The sequence below is a fragment of the Mytilus trossulus genome, chromosome 5 (assembly GCF_036588685.1).
Source record: "Mytilus trossulus isolate FHL-02 chromosome 5, PNRI_Mtr1.1.1.hap1, whole genome shotgun sequence".
Lineage (NCBI taxonomy): Eukaryota > Metazoa > Mollusca > Bivalvia > Mytilida > Mytilidae > Mytilus > Mytilus trossulus.
Genome location: NC_086377.1, coordinates 22,855,233 through 22,875,141, shown reverse-complemented (window position 1 = coordinate 22,875,141; position 19,909 = coordinate 22,855,233). Strand labels below are relative to the sequence as shown.

The 19,909-nt window shown below is 32.5% G+C and overlaps 3 protein-coding genes across 3 annotated transcripts; 2 read left to right on the top strand and 1 right to left on the bottom strand.

Moving 5' to 3' along the window:
• The first annotated feature begins 509 nt into the window (after nt 1-509).
• Nucleotides 510-3,414, top strand: LOC134717752 (uncharacterized). Its single transcript, XM_063580245.1, has 5 exons — nt 510-969; nt 1,411-1,605; nt 1,978-2,084; nt 2,653-2,778; nt 3,007-3,414. The coding sequence occupies exons 1-5, from the start codon at nt 510-512 to the stop codon at nt 3,412-3,414; spliced, it is 1,296 nt and encodes a 431-aa protein (XP_063436315.1).
• A 725-nt stretch (nt 3,415-4,139) lies between these two features.
• On the bottom strand, nt 4,140-8,129 carry LOC134717750 (uncharacterized). Its single transcript, XM_063580244.1, has 4 exons — nt 7,613-8,129; nt 6,797-6,952; nt 5,799-5,928; nt 4,140-4,973 (listed from the first exon to the last, which is right to left on the bottom strand). Exons 1-4 carry the CDS (start codon nt 8,071-8,073, stop codon nt 4,140-4,142), a joined length of 1,581 nt encoding a protein of 526 aa, XP_063436314.1. The 5' UTR covers nt 8,074-8,129.
• A 7,036-nt stretch (nt 8,130-15,165) lies between these two features.
• On the top strand, nt 15,166-17,503 carry LOC134717749 (zinc finger MYM-type protein 2-like). Its single transcript, XM_063580243.1, has 2 exons — nt 15,166-15,599; nt 17,428-17,503. Exons 1-2 carry the CDS (start codon nt 15,166-15,168, stop codon nt 17,501-17,503), a joined length of 510 nt encoding a protein of 169 aa, XP_063436313.1.
• Nucleotides 17,504-19,909: the final 2,406 nt, after the last annotated feature.

Here is a 19,909-nt window from a genome sequence, read left to right as displayed (position 1 = left end):
ATTATCATCCAATTAAGCTATGAAATATATGCACGAAAACTTAATAAAAAGCTGCACGTAAATGAAATGCACCGAGTTTAATTTCATTCCAGATTTCTTTAATAGCATGATAAATTGAAAGTGGCCTTGAATAACAATATATCAAGAAAATAATCAATTAATCGTCAATTTCGGTATTAGTATGGCTTCTATATCTGTATTCTCATGGAGCCAATCATAACTTCAGTACAGAGATAACAGCAAGAACTATTTATAAAATATACAGAACAAGGGAGAGGTTACAACAGTCACTAGCAAAGGAGGATACACAAACGTGTTAATATTTTTTTTAATTGTACAAAGCTTCTTCAGTAGTAGTGAAAAACTTTTGACGATTTTTTTTTATCGAATTCCAATAGTCGACTTTCATATTATATTTGATGTAAGCGGTTATGCGTAACGTAAGCGGCCAACGTCACGTGATACCCGACAAGTTTTTTTCCGCGAAAATACAAACAAAGTAAAAAAGAATGGTAAAACGTTGTGTTTGGGGAACCTGTAACAGCGATGACAGGTATAAGCATAAACCTCATATGTTAGGAGTGGAGTTCTTTCCTATACCTAAGCCGAAAACAAGATTGGAAGAAACTTTACAGTGGGTAAAAGCTTGTGGCAGGAAAGATTACGCCGTATCCAATGTAAACAAACATGCCTATGTGTGCAGCAAGCACTTTGTTGATGGGAGACCTACCACCCAACATCCATACCCAATCATGGCTACCCCTTCAAAGCAAACTGTGCACAAATCCAGGAAACTTCCGTTTGACAGAGCCACTATACATACCAAAGCCAGCATAACCACGCCCACTACCAGTAAAATTGTCGATCAAGTATGGAGGGATGTTGGGGCGTATGTGACTTTAAATGGAACCAACACATCAAAAGACCAACCTCTTCAGGCAACACCACATTTCTGTGAAGAACTTAAAGGTAATAACTGGTATAATATATATATGAAATGACAAGGGATTGACCGATAATAAGTGATCAAACTCCGAAAAAAAAAGAGGGGGGGGGTTAATTCCAAGTAGCATGCTCCTCTAAATTGATTTATTTGTATGCTGTCCACTTGCTCTGTTTCTTAAAACATGTAATGTCTGATGACTTATTATGTCTGTGAATCATTTAATGGATGTTGTAAACCTGCTGTACCTTACAGATGCTGCATTGGACTACCCTATCAGTAATCATCTAATGTTTTATGTGCATATATCCACCAGCTCCTATATAGTATATGTCCATATTTTTCTATAAAATGTATGTCATCAGTACACTCTAAGTCTTTTGCTCAATATTAGTTGGTTTACAAATAATTTTGAAAATTGAAAATCAACCAAGTCATGCAATATATATTGAATCTTGATGTTTCAGTGGATGCAGACCATACTTACTATGCTGTAAAGAGGGGATTTAATGTACAAACTACAAGTATATCTACACAAACAGACATTACCATGGAAGAAATGGATTCTCTGACAGATAATATGATGGACACTGGTAGCATGAAGAGAAAGAATCTCATGAATGACATTATGAAAGACAACAAATCCTGCAAATTCTATACAGGTACATGTAACTTAAATTTTTGAAGATTTAAAAATGTATGGAAGTTTGATGGTATATTATGCACATTTATAAATGGGTAATAAATTACAAATGACATTTATTCTGTATATTAACCATGAAAATAAATTATCACCCGACCACAAAAGGCTGAATTCATTTTGCTTATGGGTCAAATTGTCTAGACTAAGTGTGCTTGACACAGTACATGCAGGTGGTATTGTTTCAATTTCTTTAAAGTTTGAGATTAAATCCTATCTGGAGACAAAAAATATAATTTGATTGCTCAAATTTGCCTTTTTTAAATTGTTGTGTCAATATTTAGACGCTTTAACATGAGAAATAAATATATATATTTTGTTTTCTTCATTCAAGGTGTATCACTGGCAGTATTTTGTTTCATCCTAAATTTCCTGAGGAAAACGGCTTCATCCATGGTGTACTGGAACAGTACAGATACATCCGAAAGGGAAAATTCTGAGGTAAAAGATATATTAAGAGGTTTATACATTTTATTGTGTCCTTTTAGCATGTTTAGTATACCAGAAAAAGCAGACGAAATTTTTTTTGTACACTTGTGTACCTGTACATGTATTTATAATGTAATCTCAGTACCTTAAATCTGATATTCAAATACATAAAACAAAATTAATATAAGAACAGTGTAAATGGTGAAAGTATTAGGACGGATTCTGCTTGATATTCTGGAGCATCTATATATATAGCTACATTTGTTGTAATGTCATTTGAGTTTTTAAATTTTCACCATAGAAAAACTTCTATTTCAATGAACTAATTTTTGCATGACTCGAGGTGCAGGTTCAATGTTGACAATTTGAAATGTTTTTCAGTCTGTGCGTATGTTTGTTCAATATTGAATTGTTTGCCAAATTGATGTTTTGACCCCGGATTTCGTGTTTCACTTATTTAACATTGAAAAATGACAGCACAAGTCTCAATAACAATTGATGGTAACTGAAAACATGACTCTAGAATTAATATAGGTTTCAGATTATATGAAGAATATGCATCATCATTTATTTATTTCAGACACCTCGCAAAGGACCGAGAAGAATATTAGACATAAAGAAGGAATTAGCACTCACTTTGTTAAGACTAAGAAGAGGATTCGATACCAAAACTCTTGGGGACATGTTTGCTATATCAGAAAGCTCTGTGTGTAGAATATTTACTACTTGGCTAAATCTAATGTATCATGATTTGAAGTTTTTGGTCAGATGGCCTTCAAGAGAACAAGTTCTTAAAAAAATGCCAAAATGTTTCAAACACTTTAAGAAAACAAAATGTATTATTGATTGCACAGATTTTTTTGTACAAAAACCTAGTCTGCCATCAGCTCAGCGAATTACATATTCTAGTTACAAACATCACAACACTTTTAAGTGTCTTGTTGGAATCACACCCAGAGGTTCATTTAGTTTTATATCCGACTTATTTACTGGTAGCATATCTGATCGTAAAATTGTACAAGATTCTTGCTTCCTACAGAAAGTTGAGTATGGTGATGATATAATGGCAGATAGAGGCTTCCTTATTCGAGGTGACTTAGCGCTGAAAGGGGCAACTTTAAATACCCCCCCTTTCTCAATGGGAAAGCAGATGTGTGCAAATGCAACTACAAAGACACGCAGAATTGCACGTGCAAGAATTCATGTGGAAAGGGCAATAGGCAGACTGAAGAACTTTACACTTTTACAGAGAACTATTCCACTGAGAATGAAACATACATTTAATCAAGTTGTAAAAGTGTGTGCCATTTTGTGCAATCTGGACAGTCAGTTGGTTAAATAATATATAACTTATTGTTGACTTTTTATTCCATTTCTTTAAATTACATGTTTAAAAAAATACATGTACATGTACATACATAGACATGATAAATAAGATGTTGACCAAAAAATTTAGGTCAAGTTTAAAAAACAACGATGATATGGTATGATGAATTCCAATGAACTCTCCACATGTGACCAAAATGGCACAGAAAATAACAACTATATCTCACATAACAGACTGCTGTTGTTTTTTTATTTGGTCGGGTTGTTGTCTCTTTGACACATTCCCCATTTCCATTCTCAATTTTATTTAACAATGAGCAAAGTCTTAACCGCATAATCGGCTATAAAAGATTCTGAAATGACAATGTAAAAAATCAAATGAGAAAACTAAAACCCTATTTATGTGAAAGTTAAGTCCATTCAAAATTGAATATAAAATAGAAGATGTGGTATGACTGCCATTGAACCACAACATTCAGACAAGTATCCATACAAGAGACATTTTATTGTAGTTAAAGTACTAAGCAACTATAGGAGACAGTACAACCTTCAACACAGAGCTTAAGCTCACCTTTACTAACAATCTATAAAGGGCCCAAAAGATGACCAGTGTAAAACGAATAATTAACTGGAATACAAAATGAAAAAGACACACTGTAAAACCTGTTTAAAAAAGATTTACTCATCAAATTGATATGATGTTAATTTTTAATAAGTAACATGTACATTTTATGACAAAATTCATTGACATGATATAAGTGCATTAGCCAAATGATTTTGGAAGAAAAGCTGAAACTTTTTACACATTCTTTCAAAAAACAGAGGATCAAATGTAGCACTAGCAACAGCAATTCCTTTCTTTGTGAATACAACCAAGTCTGATTTGTGGATTCCATATATACCCATTTGTCCTTGAATTTGATGGTAATATTCGCATTTGTCAGTTACATGAAGTTCACCACTTGAATCTAGCACACATCCTTTTTTAAGGGCAACTTCCTTAGGATTCAAGTTCTTGTCAGCAAACGGACATTTAACTTCCACTAGATTCTCACCATGACACTTACATGAGAACAATCCATCGACAGAACATCCAACATAAGGCAACCGTGTGTAGATACGAAGTCCCTTTTTCTCTGACATACAGCCTTTATGTTTATGTCTGTTTACACGTATGTAAAGGTCCAATGCAGCTTTCTCTTTCCTCTTCCCCCATTCAAGAGACGGTACTTCATAATGAGATAAATCATATTCCCCTAGTAGACTTTTCATTAACGAAGGAGGGCATTTCAAATTATCAACAGCTCTACAGACTTTAAAAAAATTTGACGCAGTTATTCTACCTTTCCTCAACTTAAACCAAGTATCATTATCTGACTGATCAACAGTACAACGTTCAACGTGCAACACTTCATCTCGTTCTATCAGAATAGTTGACAGGGTTTCTGGAGTAGCATTAACAGCTGCTGACATCATCGACCACTTTTCACATCTATCACATGCTACGAAATCCACCTCTTCATCCAATTCTGATGGGTCTTCCAACAAATCTAATGCCTGCAGTTCTGGTGATATCTTAAAAAAGAAAAGATGAAAATATTAATTATGCAACTAAAAATGCACCATGGCAATTCACTTTATACATATATACTAAGTTTAGTTGGTGTAGACTTACCTATTTTAAAAATTGCATGGTCATAAAAGTAATGTCTAACACAGATACTGTTAATATAATTTTTCAAGCTTTTTAGAAATTATTGCAATATTTAAAAAAAAATGTATACTGAAATATGTTTGTGCCTGTCCCAATCAGGATCCTCTGCCCTTTGATCGTTTTGTATTGTTTTTTAATAAATTTTGGAGATAAGTATGACATCTAATATCACTAAACTAGTATATATTATTGTTTAGGGGCCTGCTGAAGGACATCTGTGAGTAACAGCATTTTCTCAATGCATTGAAGACCCATTGGTGTCCTTTGGTTGTTATTTGCTTTTTGATCAGGTTATTTTCTTTTTGACACATTCCCCATTCCCATTCTCAATTTTATACTCTCTAACTTATTACAGGAGACATATCAATAGGGTCTAGGTAATCTATTATTTACATCATGAAAATTTTTATGTAAATTTAATCACATAGTATTATAATAATTACTGAAATAAATTGGGTAATCAATTATTAATCAGAAACATATTCTAAGATAATTAAACATCTATGAAATATCTGTGATGTTTGAATTAAAGTAATCAAATAATAACCGAAAAATTGTAAAGTTATCAAATATTATATAAATGAAATTGTTTGTTTCTATAAATGAGCAGTTAAATTAAGATGCTCCCAATACCATGTGAAATATGGTAAATATATTACAGTTTAGAAAATCTAAATCAAACTTACTGCTTTTAACTGTCTAGCAATGTTTAACATTTGTTCAGCTCCATAATCATCTCTGTTATCTGAAGACCGCGGGTCAAAATCATGGGCACCATCTTGCATTCCATTGTCAGCTTGATCAGCAGTTGAATACCTGAAAAAAGACAATACTTAAAATGCTTTGTTTTTATTTCATGCTTTTAGCTCAAAGAAAGATAAAATCTTGTGACACACAAATTCTGTTGTGGGCCTATTCCAAGCCATCAGTTGTTTCTAATGATGTCAAAGTAAACTATTTTTTTTTTTATTTCTCAATTTCAGTTTAATATGAATATATATTCTTGTAAGGTTGTATAAGAGTTTCTCAATGCAAGTGGTGTTGCTTTCACTCAAATGAAATTGATCGTTATTTTGTCATCAATCAGACAATTTTCTGGACCTGTGATAGCTGACTGTTAGGAATTAGCTTTGCTCATTGTTGAAGGTGGTACAGTGACCTATAGTTGTCAATAATACTTTATTACGAAAGCAACACAGCTTATAGGATACATATACATAATTTTACACCAATATAAGAATTTCACAAGAGATATATATAATATATATAAGGTGTGCATGAAAGAACATATGATACATGTACATAATACATAATACAAAATACTAGCGGAGAATGATATAATACTTAAATAAAGTGAGAACAAAAATATTATTTACTCTAATTTAATTCTAAGTTTTGACAGATAACAACTGGATAAGTTGGAATGTAGAACGATTTCTCCAATAATACTTTTTTATATACTTTTCTCGAATCTGACTATATTTTGTAAATGTCTGTGTAATAGTTGGTTGCTTGTGCCACAGTGGAGATTTGTCTCCGTGGCTATTATACCACATCTTGATTCTTCTTTATTATAATTACATGTAATAAAACATTTACTGTTGTAATGAACAAAATCTTTTTTAAAAACATGACATGTTAATAAATTTATACTGTTAATTATATTTACATGTAGCTAGTATACCTTGCTTTCATAATTTTCAACTTTTTAATTGGAACTGGACAATCATGCTGCCTTGCCCTTTTCAACCATAGATTGTCACCATCAGTAACTGATTTTGCCTCAAATCCTTCAATTTCATACAGTGTTGCACCTATGTGTCGACAACCACCATCAGCACTGAAAAACACAAATACAAAATTAGTTAGACTACACATGAAAGAAGGAAAATATATTTCATACAAAATGTACATGTAGGATTCATGCAATACATTTCTAGGCTGGTTGATTTTGTTGTAAATTTTCTCAAAATTATAAGAAACTGTTTCAATCAACACGTACACACATTAATCATACATGTATATTGGTGTATTGCTACAACGCTACATGAAGTACGAGTGACCTAGTATTCTACATGTATGTATCTCTAAAAAACTAACATAAATATCTTTCACATTTAATAGAAGCTGATATTATGTAATTGAAAGAAAATAGTTATAATACATGTAATTATATTTTCAGTAGTGTTTTTATTTTATTGTTGATGCTTGGACAGCCTTGAAAATCATCATAAAGATGGACTACGGTGTACATGTACATTCATGTATTGAAAAAGTACAAACAGTTGTATTAAAGCCAATATTGGTACTGTATAGACCACATATTCAAACAGATACAATGCAGTCTAAATTTTCATTCAATGTAACACTTCTGAAGCTTTTTTCCTCAAGTGATTTAATATATGTGTATCCGTGACAAAGCTATCAAGAAAATTTAATGCACCTTTTTAATTCAGTGATTTATAGGTGAAAAAATTGGATGCTTGTTACATGTACTTACCCTCCTATGCATGTACAATATGCTGCCTTCACATCACCAGCATTGTCCATTACGATCCAGGCATCATATGTGGAGGTATTAAGATATGTTTTGTCTTTCTGTGTAGGTTTGATGGCAGCCAAAAATATAAATAAACTGTTCAACTCGGTCATTTCAAGACTCTCTACATAACCATCGAAATACAAACGGTAATCTTCAGAAGATTTGTAGGCCTTCAACTTTCTACGATCATAGTTTGAAGTGTTATACAGCAGATAGTTAAAAACATCATACAGTGACACATTCGGAATATTGGAAAGGTCCTTGGTGAATCCTTGTAGAGAAGACATGTTGTCAATCCCGTTGCTTTTCAGCAATTCTGCTACAGTGTTTGTGACCCGGTCCGTACACATATCTGGGTCAAGTGGTAGATTTAGCCCTTCAACAGCAGTGCACAACCTTACTAATTCATTCCTTTTCATGTTGGTTACACCTATCCCCCTTAATCTCAAATATTCTTTCAAATCGGTAACTTTCATTGACGCGCAATCCATATTGTTTACTTTAATACTTGTCTTGGTGCTGATGTCGGGTATCACGTGACTTAAGATAATAAAAGGCGGAACCGACTACGGAAAGGGAAATGTATATGAAAATGGACTATTCTGAAGAAACTTGTCTAACAATCTTTGCTTTGTTTTTCTCATATATTTGAGAAGCCACCATTTTAAAATATTTTTAGACTTACAACATCCATGTTGTCTGCATGTTATGATGAGTGCTCATATGGCGAAAAAGTTTATACTATATACGCGAAAAACTATTCCACACCAATAAAAAAGAATGGGCTTGTTCATTCAGTCAAAAAAGATCAAGCTGATATTATACAGAATGCTTATTCATCCTTCCAATTTGCAGGACTTCGTACATGGATTTTAAAAGCCTTATCTGATAAACATGTTTTTATTCATATTAGAATTCCCTGTCCCGCTTCAGGTTAAAGTTTTTGGTCAAGGTAGTTATTGATAAATTTTAAGTCTAATCAACATGACATTCGGTATCTTTCGTCCCTCTTTTCCCTATAATAGGACCCGTGTTATTGTTATGCAACATTATAGTTTTCTTTATCCCATACTTACGGTCACCTTAACTTAGAAAATGATAGTGCGGATCTTTTATCTGTGTACTACGGACACATTCTTGTTTATATGTTCAAGTTATTGTCCAAGCAAGTCGGTATATAGCTCGGGTGACCCTAATTAACCAGAAAGACGTAGGAGTTCGATTAAAGGATCATATCGAGCCGTACAGATTAAACCATATATACAGATTTGATTGGCTAATAACTGTTTTAACACTTTACGTCATCAATTTACGTGGACATTTTTGAAATATGCGGAAGATATTCTGCAATCCACGGCTTCTAGAAAAGTTTCTAGTATGACAAAGAAAGGGAGAAATACGCTGTAATGCAGTTAAGGGTTTGTAAGTATTAAATAATTAACACTTTTTTTATATTTAGGCACTTTCCGAAAGTGTTAGATTAATTACATTTCTTTAAATTTATCTGCCCTGAAATTTTCAGAAGATTCAGAGAAACCGTTGTTGGGTTGCTGCCCCTAAATTGGTAATTTTAAGGACATTTGCAGTTTTTTGGTTATTATCTTGAATATTATTATAGACGGATATAAACTGTAAAAAGCAATAAGGTACAGCAAATAAGAAGCTACAAATACATGTACAGATGGGTGCGTTTCTTAACTTGACAAAAGTTAGCTTTGAGCAGACTTGTTGACTGCTTTCTAAGTTAACTTGAGGATTTTTTAGCAGACAAGCAAGTTAACTTCGTCTTTGGTAGACCTATCGACATGTCTGCTCCAGACCAGTCTTGTGGACAAGTCTGCTTTCAACCAGTCCTTTGGACAGGTCTGCTCAAGACCAGACCTGTGGACAAGTCTGCGTTTGACCAGTTCAGTGGACAGGTCTGCCCCATTATTGACAAATATCAATTGATATAATATACTATTTTTACTTAATAATGTAACTTGTTGTGGCAATGGTGTTCCTTTTCGTTGTAACAGGCTCCGTCGGTTATTATTAAAAAAATAGAGAATGTGGTTTGCTTGCCAGTGTAACTACTCAAAATGACATGGATTTATTAGATTTTCTATAACTGTTCGGCTTTTTTTTATGTGTTTAGCTAGCTAAAACAACTGGTTTACCCACCATTTTCACCAAAAAATGCCGGTGCAAAATCAATGATATAGCAGTTATTTTCTATTCATTTCATTGCTTTATAAGGTCCAAACGTTTGATTTTGTTTTTATGTACTATATCTATTAAAAAAAAAAGAAGGTATAACACAAAAAGTCATATATTAAATTTTACATTACTTTTTAACATATTTTTTTTCGAAAAAGGCCGACAAAATCTAACAAATCTTTGAAAACGATGAAAAATCAATCACCTCATAAAAATCCAAAGAGCATGTATGTACGAAAGGACAACATGTGTTCGACTTTCAATTGGATCACACAAAATTACACAGACATGAAGCTGTTTTGCATTTGCAAACATTGAATTCATGTTCCGGATGAGAAAAGATAAACCAAAAACTATTAGGTAGTTCTGTGATGAAGGTTCAGGACATTTCGACTCTCACTGGAAAATTAAGGAAACATCTGTTTGGGACAACAATTTGTCTTGCAACAGGCTATATATGGACCTCTCGCAAGGGGTCATAACTTGCAGAGAGCATGGCACTTTTGTACTGTGAATTCATCGATAAGTCAAAAAGTATCTATCAGGGTGCCTATAGCATTTATAAATTGCGAAACGAAACCAACGAAAGGAAAAGGAAAAAAACGAAACGAAATGAAATTACAGATCATTTTACTTTTTTTATCTATCTAAAAACAAAACTTAAAAATACTTAGACATATAAAATATTGTAATACTAGTGTAGGTGCCTAATTGTCTTTATACATATCTTTTGTGTGGTCTAGCGGGACGGCTACAGTCAAGCGATTTTGCGTCACGATATCTCAGTAGTATGGGTTTGAATCCCGGCGAGGGAAAAACACAAAAAATGCGAAAGCAAATTTACAGATCTAACATTGTCGGGATGATGTTTAGACTAGTTATATATTTATATTTCTCTAATTCTACGGAAATGTATCCCTTTCTGAACCCATTGTATATCAAAATTTAATCAACGTGTGATTGCTGGTGTTCTCAAAAGATCATTGGATGATTTTAAGGGTCATGACCTTTTTAGCAAACTGATTGAAACAGTGAAACAGGTGTTAATGAAAATGTATGTTTTAGTCTTTAGAGGCAGTTTGTATTTTAAAATTGATAATTTAACTATCTCGATTGGATAAATCCGATAATCCATTGGTATCAATGTAAGAATCTATATATGTTTCAGTCTAAAAATTTGCAAAACGGTACTGATATAAGATGTTATTATACGAAAATGATGTTATTAAATCGTATTGTCAAATATTTCGGTTCAACAAATGGCTTTCTTCAGTGTCAAAATTTTTAACAATACTGGTACATAATGTATTGAGTGTAATACCTGTGCAAATTTTAGATTACTATATTTTTTCCTTATCTGCATGGTATCGTCTATTTTAGACTATCCGGTGCATAGTAAATTTGCTAGTTAGTCCTTTATATATATAATTCTATATATCTTTTGAAATTATTTGCTATTGATTTTCAAAATACTTCGTTGATTGAAATTATAATGATTTACTTTGATTGTCACCGGCACTTCAAAACCTAATATACTAATTTGGACCAAGCTTCTTTGCTTTCAAATGTAAATCAATCAAAATACTTATCGATGCCAGTTTTATTTCCGACATTGCTTTTCAAATCACTTTGAAGTTTCATATTCCCACAGAAGGGTGTTGATCACGTGATAATTTCTTGATAAATATAAAATATATGTAATATTCCGAACTCCTGAGACATTGTTAATGTTAAAGAGAGCAGTATGGATGACAAGCACGAACAAAGGTATGATATATTTTAAGATCTTTTCATTTGTTCATTTCGCTATGCACTGACATGGATCTTTAATACATGTAATGTATTATACCACCCTGGCACTGCCCATCCTCCTGTTACTATAAGGCAAGTAGCTAATTTTTGGTTTATTTTCAGATTTACCCCCAGATTAGACCGTAATATTCGTTTCAAGATCTTCATGAATGTCCCATCCTTTTTCGATCTGAAAAATCAAATGGTCCCATAATGCACTGTTATTTAGTTTGTTTCTGAAAAGTCTGTAAAAAGTTTTGAGGTAAAAACCAATCCTCAGCCAAAGGGTGGAATTGATGAAGTTCTTAAAAATAAATATCCCAGTCTATCCCGATAAAGCTGAAACTAATAGAAAAACTTGATACTTACATAAGACAGAAATTTAATGAATATTTACAATATCAATTGGAAGAAAAAATGATGTACAATAATAAGTTTTCGGTCGTCAAAATTTTGCATGCAAACCGACTCCGGGTGTGGGATTTTGGGCCTTGTGTTGTTTTATCCCGTTAGTAGGGTTGTTGTCCCGTTAATGCTTTCCAATTTCCATTCACAACTTTATGCGTAGGTAGCGGCAAGATGAAAGTCGAAGGTCAAGCCACCAAATCAAATATCAAATGGTTTTCCCGAATTATTTCAAATGGTACGTGCCTAATCGTGTCTGTCTTGTACAACATATAGAGTTCATAATCAAATATTAAATAATGTGTTTAAGTCGTTCCTAAACCACATCTTAACGATCACGCTGAATTTCACAGCTTTTTCTTAATTCAAAAAAGAAATTGTATCAAACTAGACATTAAATACTATTTATAAATATAATCGGATTAATATTCAATTTTATTAAATTTTATTTCTAATTTGTTTTGTTTCTTTTATTTTCGTTGGTTCATATTTTGTTTCGTTTAGTTTCGTTTCGTTTCGTTTCGTTTCGTTTCTTTTCGTATCTTTTCGAACATATTTCGTTTCGCACTTGTCAGGCACCCGTATCGTATCTATCATGCTCTTCTCTGAACGTGGTTATCGAAAATTAAAAAAAAATATAATTAAAAAAAACATAATGGAGATGAATAAAGGCAACATTAGTATACCGCTGTTCAAAATTCATCAATCGATAGAGCGTCAAATATAAGAAAACTACGATACAACAGAGCCAAAACCGAAACATAACACACAGAGAAACGAATTTTTATGTAACAATGGCCATTTTCCTGACTTCGTACAGGGCATTTTATGAAAATATGGTGGGTTGAACCTGATTTTGTGGCATACAAAACCTCCCGCTTTAATGGCAATGTCAATTATAACATTAAAATTACAACATAACACGACAGGGTTACAATAAATAAACCGATAATTGGGAGAAAATATAGGACAGAGAAACAAACGAATAATAGCCATCCAAAGGTTAAAAATATTTTTATACAACACACGCATGAAATATATATGAAGTGCTACTAATGAAAAATGAACACTTAACAACATAAACTTTGATTCTTATTATCGCCTTTCGTTGAATTATCTTATCATAAAACGTGTTGGTATACAATACATGCAAGTAAGTTGCATGGATTCCATGCTGTGCTGGACACAAGATGACAATCAACAGTTCGCTTATTACGTAATCTACTGTTGAATTCCACATGTTCTTGCTGTGTGGATTATAATTTTCTTTTATTGCAATGCATTTTTTTCGTCTAATACTTTGTGCTTATAAGGAGATATTTTTTTCTAATAAAACGTTCGCTACAGTAGTTGAAACCCGGTAGCCATACCGATCTAGATTGAACGTAATAGTTGTGGCTTTTGCCATTGTTTGTATGGTTGAAATGATTTTTCATTGCATATAAAGTATTGTCATTTGTTTCTTGACTTCTTCGTTAAGACTTTCAATCTAATTATGAGTAATCATCTTATTGTCCTTATATAGGCAAAATGAGCAAATGAAGTATTTACTACTTGATAGAGCTTCAAGTTTATCAATATCTTTCTTATTTCATATTTTCACAAATATTTCAAGTGTTTTCTTAACACATAACATATCTCTCGATATAACTTTGTATTTACATTTCATACAGATCTAATGTTTAATAAGATTGTCATTTACATCCATCCTCTCCATCAAGATTTCTGTTGAACTGACTCCACTTAAATCTTACGACATTCGTTGATGATAAGTCCTTGCAAATTACAACAATCCCGTTTTTTTGCTACATATTTGTTTTTGTTCTTATTTTGAAAGTAATTAAGGTCGTTAGTTTTCTCGTTTGAATTGTGATTTCGGGGCCTTTTATAACTGACTATGGATACTCCGTTATGTATAAATAAGAGGATCATCACTTTATTCGTTAGATTTGATCATAAAACCCATGATTCCAAGCTTACTAGGCATAAGAATACTAGTACATGGCTACGAAGTTATTACACTTCTTAAGCATCTGAAAGAATTGATACACTTAATGAAATGTCAACAATTTAGGGTGTATACCATTATGTCAATACACTGTTCATATTTACAACACTAAAACGTAACATACATCTCATCATGTTTCACGCATTAATAATAGACCAAGTGCTTTGCGAAAATAGTATTTAAAGGTGGTCATATATATGCCTCTTTAATACACTTTTAATCAATAAACTTTTGAATCGTTACAAACTAAATTATCATTCATTTATAAATAAACTGCAATTTTAAAAGACGTGTTACGAAACGATATATACTGGAAGGTGAGATTACCAAATTAAAACCCTTAATGTTTGGACTGTGTCAAAACTTTGATAATCGATTAAAACAGTTAAAATTGCATTTGCTTGACGTTAACTTGATATCCTATACAATTTGGTAAACGTCTTCAGAGTTTGAAAGGGATTTTAATTCTCATTCATTACTCCTTTTTTCTCGACTTTTCTTTGGGATTTTATACTGTTTCTGCTATGCCCTCGCCTTTTGTTATCATTCGAAATATAAAACAGAATTGTAATACGATACGTCATTTTCATTCTTCACGAAATAATTATTAAATATGTGTTCAATAAGGAATATTTATAGTGATTATGTTAATGTATTCAACAATTGTTCAAAGGGTTTGTTATAAAAAATAAATATACGCGAACACCTATATTGTGCAGTTTAACACTGATTTAATCGATTCACAGGTAATTTAAATCTTTAAATCACTTGAATGTTTTAATACGATACCCGCCTTCATAATATAATTTGGCAATCTCAGTGTCGAGTATGTATATGTAAGAACATGATAATCCTCTTCTTCATGGTTAAGTACGAGCGTTAGCGAGTACTTATCATGAAGAAGATGGTTATCATGTTCTTACAAACTTAGAACATATAAACTCTATTCTAGATTAATTATATGTACTGTGTTAAATGGTATACATGAACACAGTTCTTGAAAATATGGCCAAACAAACAACCCCTCTAGCTAACTGTCTTGCTCTAATGACTATTAAAAGTATTATTATTTTCAAGTCAGTAACATGTATGCATCTTTAAGTCTAAAATGAATCAATTTGTTGTAATTGGAACTTTTGAATTAATAGAAGAAGTGTCTGAGAATGATTTAATGCTTTTACCTACTCGGGACCTTGTAAAATATGAAAACGAGCCGGTCGTGTGTGAGGCTGCGGCCCCGCGTAGATTTTCTGTTCCATTGTCGGATTCAGACTTACAAGAGAGAATTCTTAAAGCTATTCCGAAAAAGACTAGAAATAACAACAAGTGGGCTTTAGGCGTCTGGGTTGCGTGGACTTTAGAAAGAAATTTGTATCAAGAAACAATAACTGATGGTGGTAATGCAATACCAAGTGATCCGAATTTACTCTCAAATGAACTTTTAAACTATTGGATGGCACACTTTATACAAGAATGTAGACGTGTTGATACCAGTCCTTATCCACCAAATTCATTGGTCCAGTTAGCATCAGGCATTCAAAGGTAAGTTACAAATTTTAAATTTCAATATATATAACACCAGGACAGCCGTTACAAGTAAAATCATTAAAATCAACATTTTATTGGAATTGTAGTCCACAGCATCCACAATACAGTATATAGCGTTTGATGTAAATGTTACATTGTACTAAAACTATGAAAATGAAATTTTATGAATTACATTTGTGTTGATTTTGATATTTGTTTTTGTAACCGCTGTCTTGGAGTTCGGTATAGTTAAACGGGTTGGTGGAAAGGGGGGGGGGGGGGGGCAACAACTGTTGAAATACGTTCGTTTACTTGTTTTAAGGGAGCAAACATTTGATTTCGAGTGGAAAAGGGGGTTTGCATTCTGGGTTTTTCAATACATATTGGAGACGAACTTTTACCTGAATCCTCATTTTACATTTACTGTGTCATATATATCTTGGCTTTTTTTTTACTTTTGTCATGGGTCATACTGCTTTTTTTTGCAAAAGGTTTCATCTGTCCTTTTACATTTGATTTTAGCCCCTCTCCTTAAAAATAGTTTACTTTTAAAATGTATCGTAACTTGTTTTGTGGATGCAACATTTGAGGCAGGAATTCTAGGCGGGGGCTTATAAAAAAATCATCAATTGATTTTTTACTGCATATCAGAAAACCTTTCTCCTGCATTTTCGTTTACAAGTACTGTCAAAAAGGACAAACCTGTCATATTCATCCTACCAGTTTGATTTTATAACACTGCTCATTCTGCATTTTTTTCCTAAAATGTTCGATCGTATTTTTTTACTTAAAATATCTTCCCCTCCCCCTCCCCTCCCCCAAACCTCCAAAAATCAAAAGGGTGTTCCCTTGTTTTTTTTAAGGTAAAATCCTTTCCTTTTGTTTGTTTTTTCTCTATTCGATACCATTTATATACCCCAAACCCTTCAACCAAAAAATATATTATAAAAAGGTGTTATTTTAAAACTACTATTATGGACAAAAAAAAAAATACAATAAAATAATTTGACAGTTATTTTTCGGATATTCTAATAATTTTATTCTGCTTGCCAATAATTATGTATCCCAATAGATATAGGAAGATGTGGTGTGAGTGCCAATGAGACAACTCTCCATCCAAATAACAATTTAAAAATTAAACCATTATAGGTTAAAGTACGGCCTTCAACAATGTTACTATTTCCGAATATGCTTAAATTGTCTCAACCTATACTTTCAATATACTGTTTTTAATAGATAATTGAGATATGATGTATTCGTGAAGAGACAGCAAACAAACAATAATTAATTCTAAGACATACTATTACAGTTTAAATTAGTCTAGTTTTAACATGGCTAATTTCATTTTGTATTGATTTACTAAAAAGCTGTATATTCAACTCATTCGGCCAATTTTGGAAAGCAAACTCATACATGTATACATTTCTTGTCTTTTGGGGTCGTCTCCCACCCCCTCGCTCGGGAGATAAAACTCGCGTTTAAAAAAACACGAATGACAATTTTAATCTCAATTTTAACTACGTTTTTAAACTACTATGAAACCAGTGTAAACAGAACCTTGAATGAATCGAAAACCCACCTAAACTTAACATATATGATCCTAAGTCCAGTCATATAAAATTTTATGCGATGTGAATCTGTTAAACCGAACATCTAACAAAATCTGACAAAAAATTGAAGTACCAAGGAGGTCGTACTAGACAGGTTTCACTGTATTGCAATTCGTCGTCGGTTATTTTACCTTTCTGAAAAATAATTTCTTCTTCAACCAATTCATCTTTAAAAAAGTTCTACTAATCCTTTATAAGTCTTTATATGTATTAAAACAAACCACTTTTTGTAGGTATCTGAGAACAGATTGTAACAGAAATGACGTGAGCCTCTTTGAAAAGGATTCATCTACATTTGCGTTTTTTTAGAAAATGTCTTGACAGTCGAATGAAAGAACTAACCAATAATGGTATTGGAACTAACGTAAAAAGGGCAGACCCTATATTAATAACAGACGAGGAGGCCATGTGGGATAGTGGAGTTTTTAATTGTAACACTTCAAATGGGCTAACCAATATAGTTTTTTTCTACAACTGCAAGTTATTTGGATTTCGTGCTTTAGATGAACACAAACAACTTGATGCTAGTCAATTTCGAATTTCTGTGGACACAATTGGTAATAAATTACTCCATTATACCGGGAGGCTGTGTAAGAATGTACAAGGTGGCCTGAATAACAGAAACGTTGATGTCAAACGCATAACTCAGAAAAGTGACCCAACAAACCCAAGATGCCTAATTACAATTTATGAGAAATACTTGTCACTTATTCCACGTGAAGGTAGGTTTTACCGTAAACCGCTACCACATAAAGCTAACGATGGTTCTATTCGCTTTAGCGTCCAGCCGATTGGTATTAACACATTGTCTAGCAAAATGAAGGAATTATTTAAGGCTGCGGGAATTTCAAATACTGATCGTAATATCACCAACCATTCTGGGAAAGTTACATGCTGCACCACACTTTTCAATGCCGGATTTTCAATAATTTATTATTTTGTAATTGTGCTTTAATGAAAAATGAAAGTAGTCACTGTTAATATATATAGTTTGTTGAAGAGCTACACCAGTTATATTTAGGGCAAGTACAACAAACAAAAGACTAAGCTTTATAGTCAGTAAATATAATTGCATTATCTGTAAAGTAATGGGTAGCGATAATCATCTCTAGTATAAAGTTATGTTGTATATTCATGAGTATTCCAAGTATGTGTGCCTTAAACTTGTTAATGAACACCTGGTTTAATCCAACATGTTCTACATTAAGAATTCCTTGTTCCACCGGAAGAATGTGAGTTTTTTTTCATTCGTTTGATGTGTTTCAGCTTTTGATTTGCCTATTTGTTAATGGATTTCCCGTTTTTTTAGTTTTCCTTGGGAGTTCTAAATGTTTGTTATTTTACTTTTTAGTCATTGATTTTGAAATTATTCTTTTTTAAATGTATAGACATATATAAAATGTTAAATATCAATATTGCTTTGTTAAGTGTCTTATTGTAGACATGATGCATGATACAAAGTACGCTGTGCTGTTTGTTGTTCTGCTGTTGACCCTTCCGTCTAGTGTTGGAGGTAAGATTAAGGGTTTTTTAATGAAATACATATTTTTTTTACTTACAAATCGTTCCAGAGTAAATCAAAATAAATAAAATAAATAGTGTTTATCTTAATGTTGACATTCAAAAGAAGATAAATATGAACATGAAATACCTAAATATTGTCACAAATGCTATACTCATAATTTACCGAAAAGCCACTGGCCCTGAGTTGAAGTCACTTTTGTAATTCAGTAGCCCTGCAGTGGTGGGAAATAACGTACTGATTTTAACACAAGTATAAAAAACTGACATTTTAAAGAGCTTTTACGATCAAAAGAACCTGCTTTGAATATTCACATCTACTACAAACCTACATAAAACCATAGAGGAGTAAAAAGGAAAAAAGAAGCCACAAAAATATACGTTATAATGTAGCATTACAAATCGAATTTGGACAAAATGTGTATTTAAATAAAATTAAAATTAAATAATAATGCTGTTATACACTCAGGTGGAAAAATATGCTACGTTTCATGTCTTGCCTCCGTTGGAGCAACTGCGTTATTTGGGACAGCAGCCATACTACCAGTTCTAGGTTTAACATCTTCTGGAATAACAGCTGGATCATGGGCTGCAACATGGATGGCTTCGTTTGCAGGTTCTGTACCTGCCGGTAGTATGTTTGCTACTTTTCAATCTGCAGGAATGACGGGGCGACTGTGAAATTGGCCATTGGAGCTACTGGTTCGGCTGCTGCCATATGTTCTGTCATTTGCGCACTTTCCCCCATAAATATAGATGATTTTGTTTCATTTTAACACACTGTTCAATGTTCTTAATCCAACTTCGTACTTGTTTGTATCCTAAACGAATTTGAGTGTCACTGGTGAGTTCTTTGTAGTTTAGACTCTATGAACAAGATAAAAAGTCTATAATCTTTTATGATTTTGTAAATCTTGTTCAACATATAAACATGATTCAGCATGTTTTCATTAAAACTATTGCATTATTATAGTGCAATCATGTGCATGTTAAACTTATTAATGTGTTATTATACTTAATTATCTAAACGTGAAGATTGATATTTGTTAAATGGCATATACAGATAGAATCTCCTGTATGAATGTTCAATAAAAGCATTTTTATCACATCTGACTTGTAGTTAAACAGAAACAAAAACAGGTTAATTAAATGTACAACCCTTTATGACAATATTGTAATTATATTATCTATGTT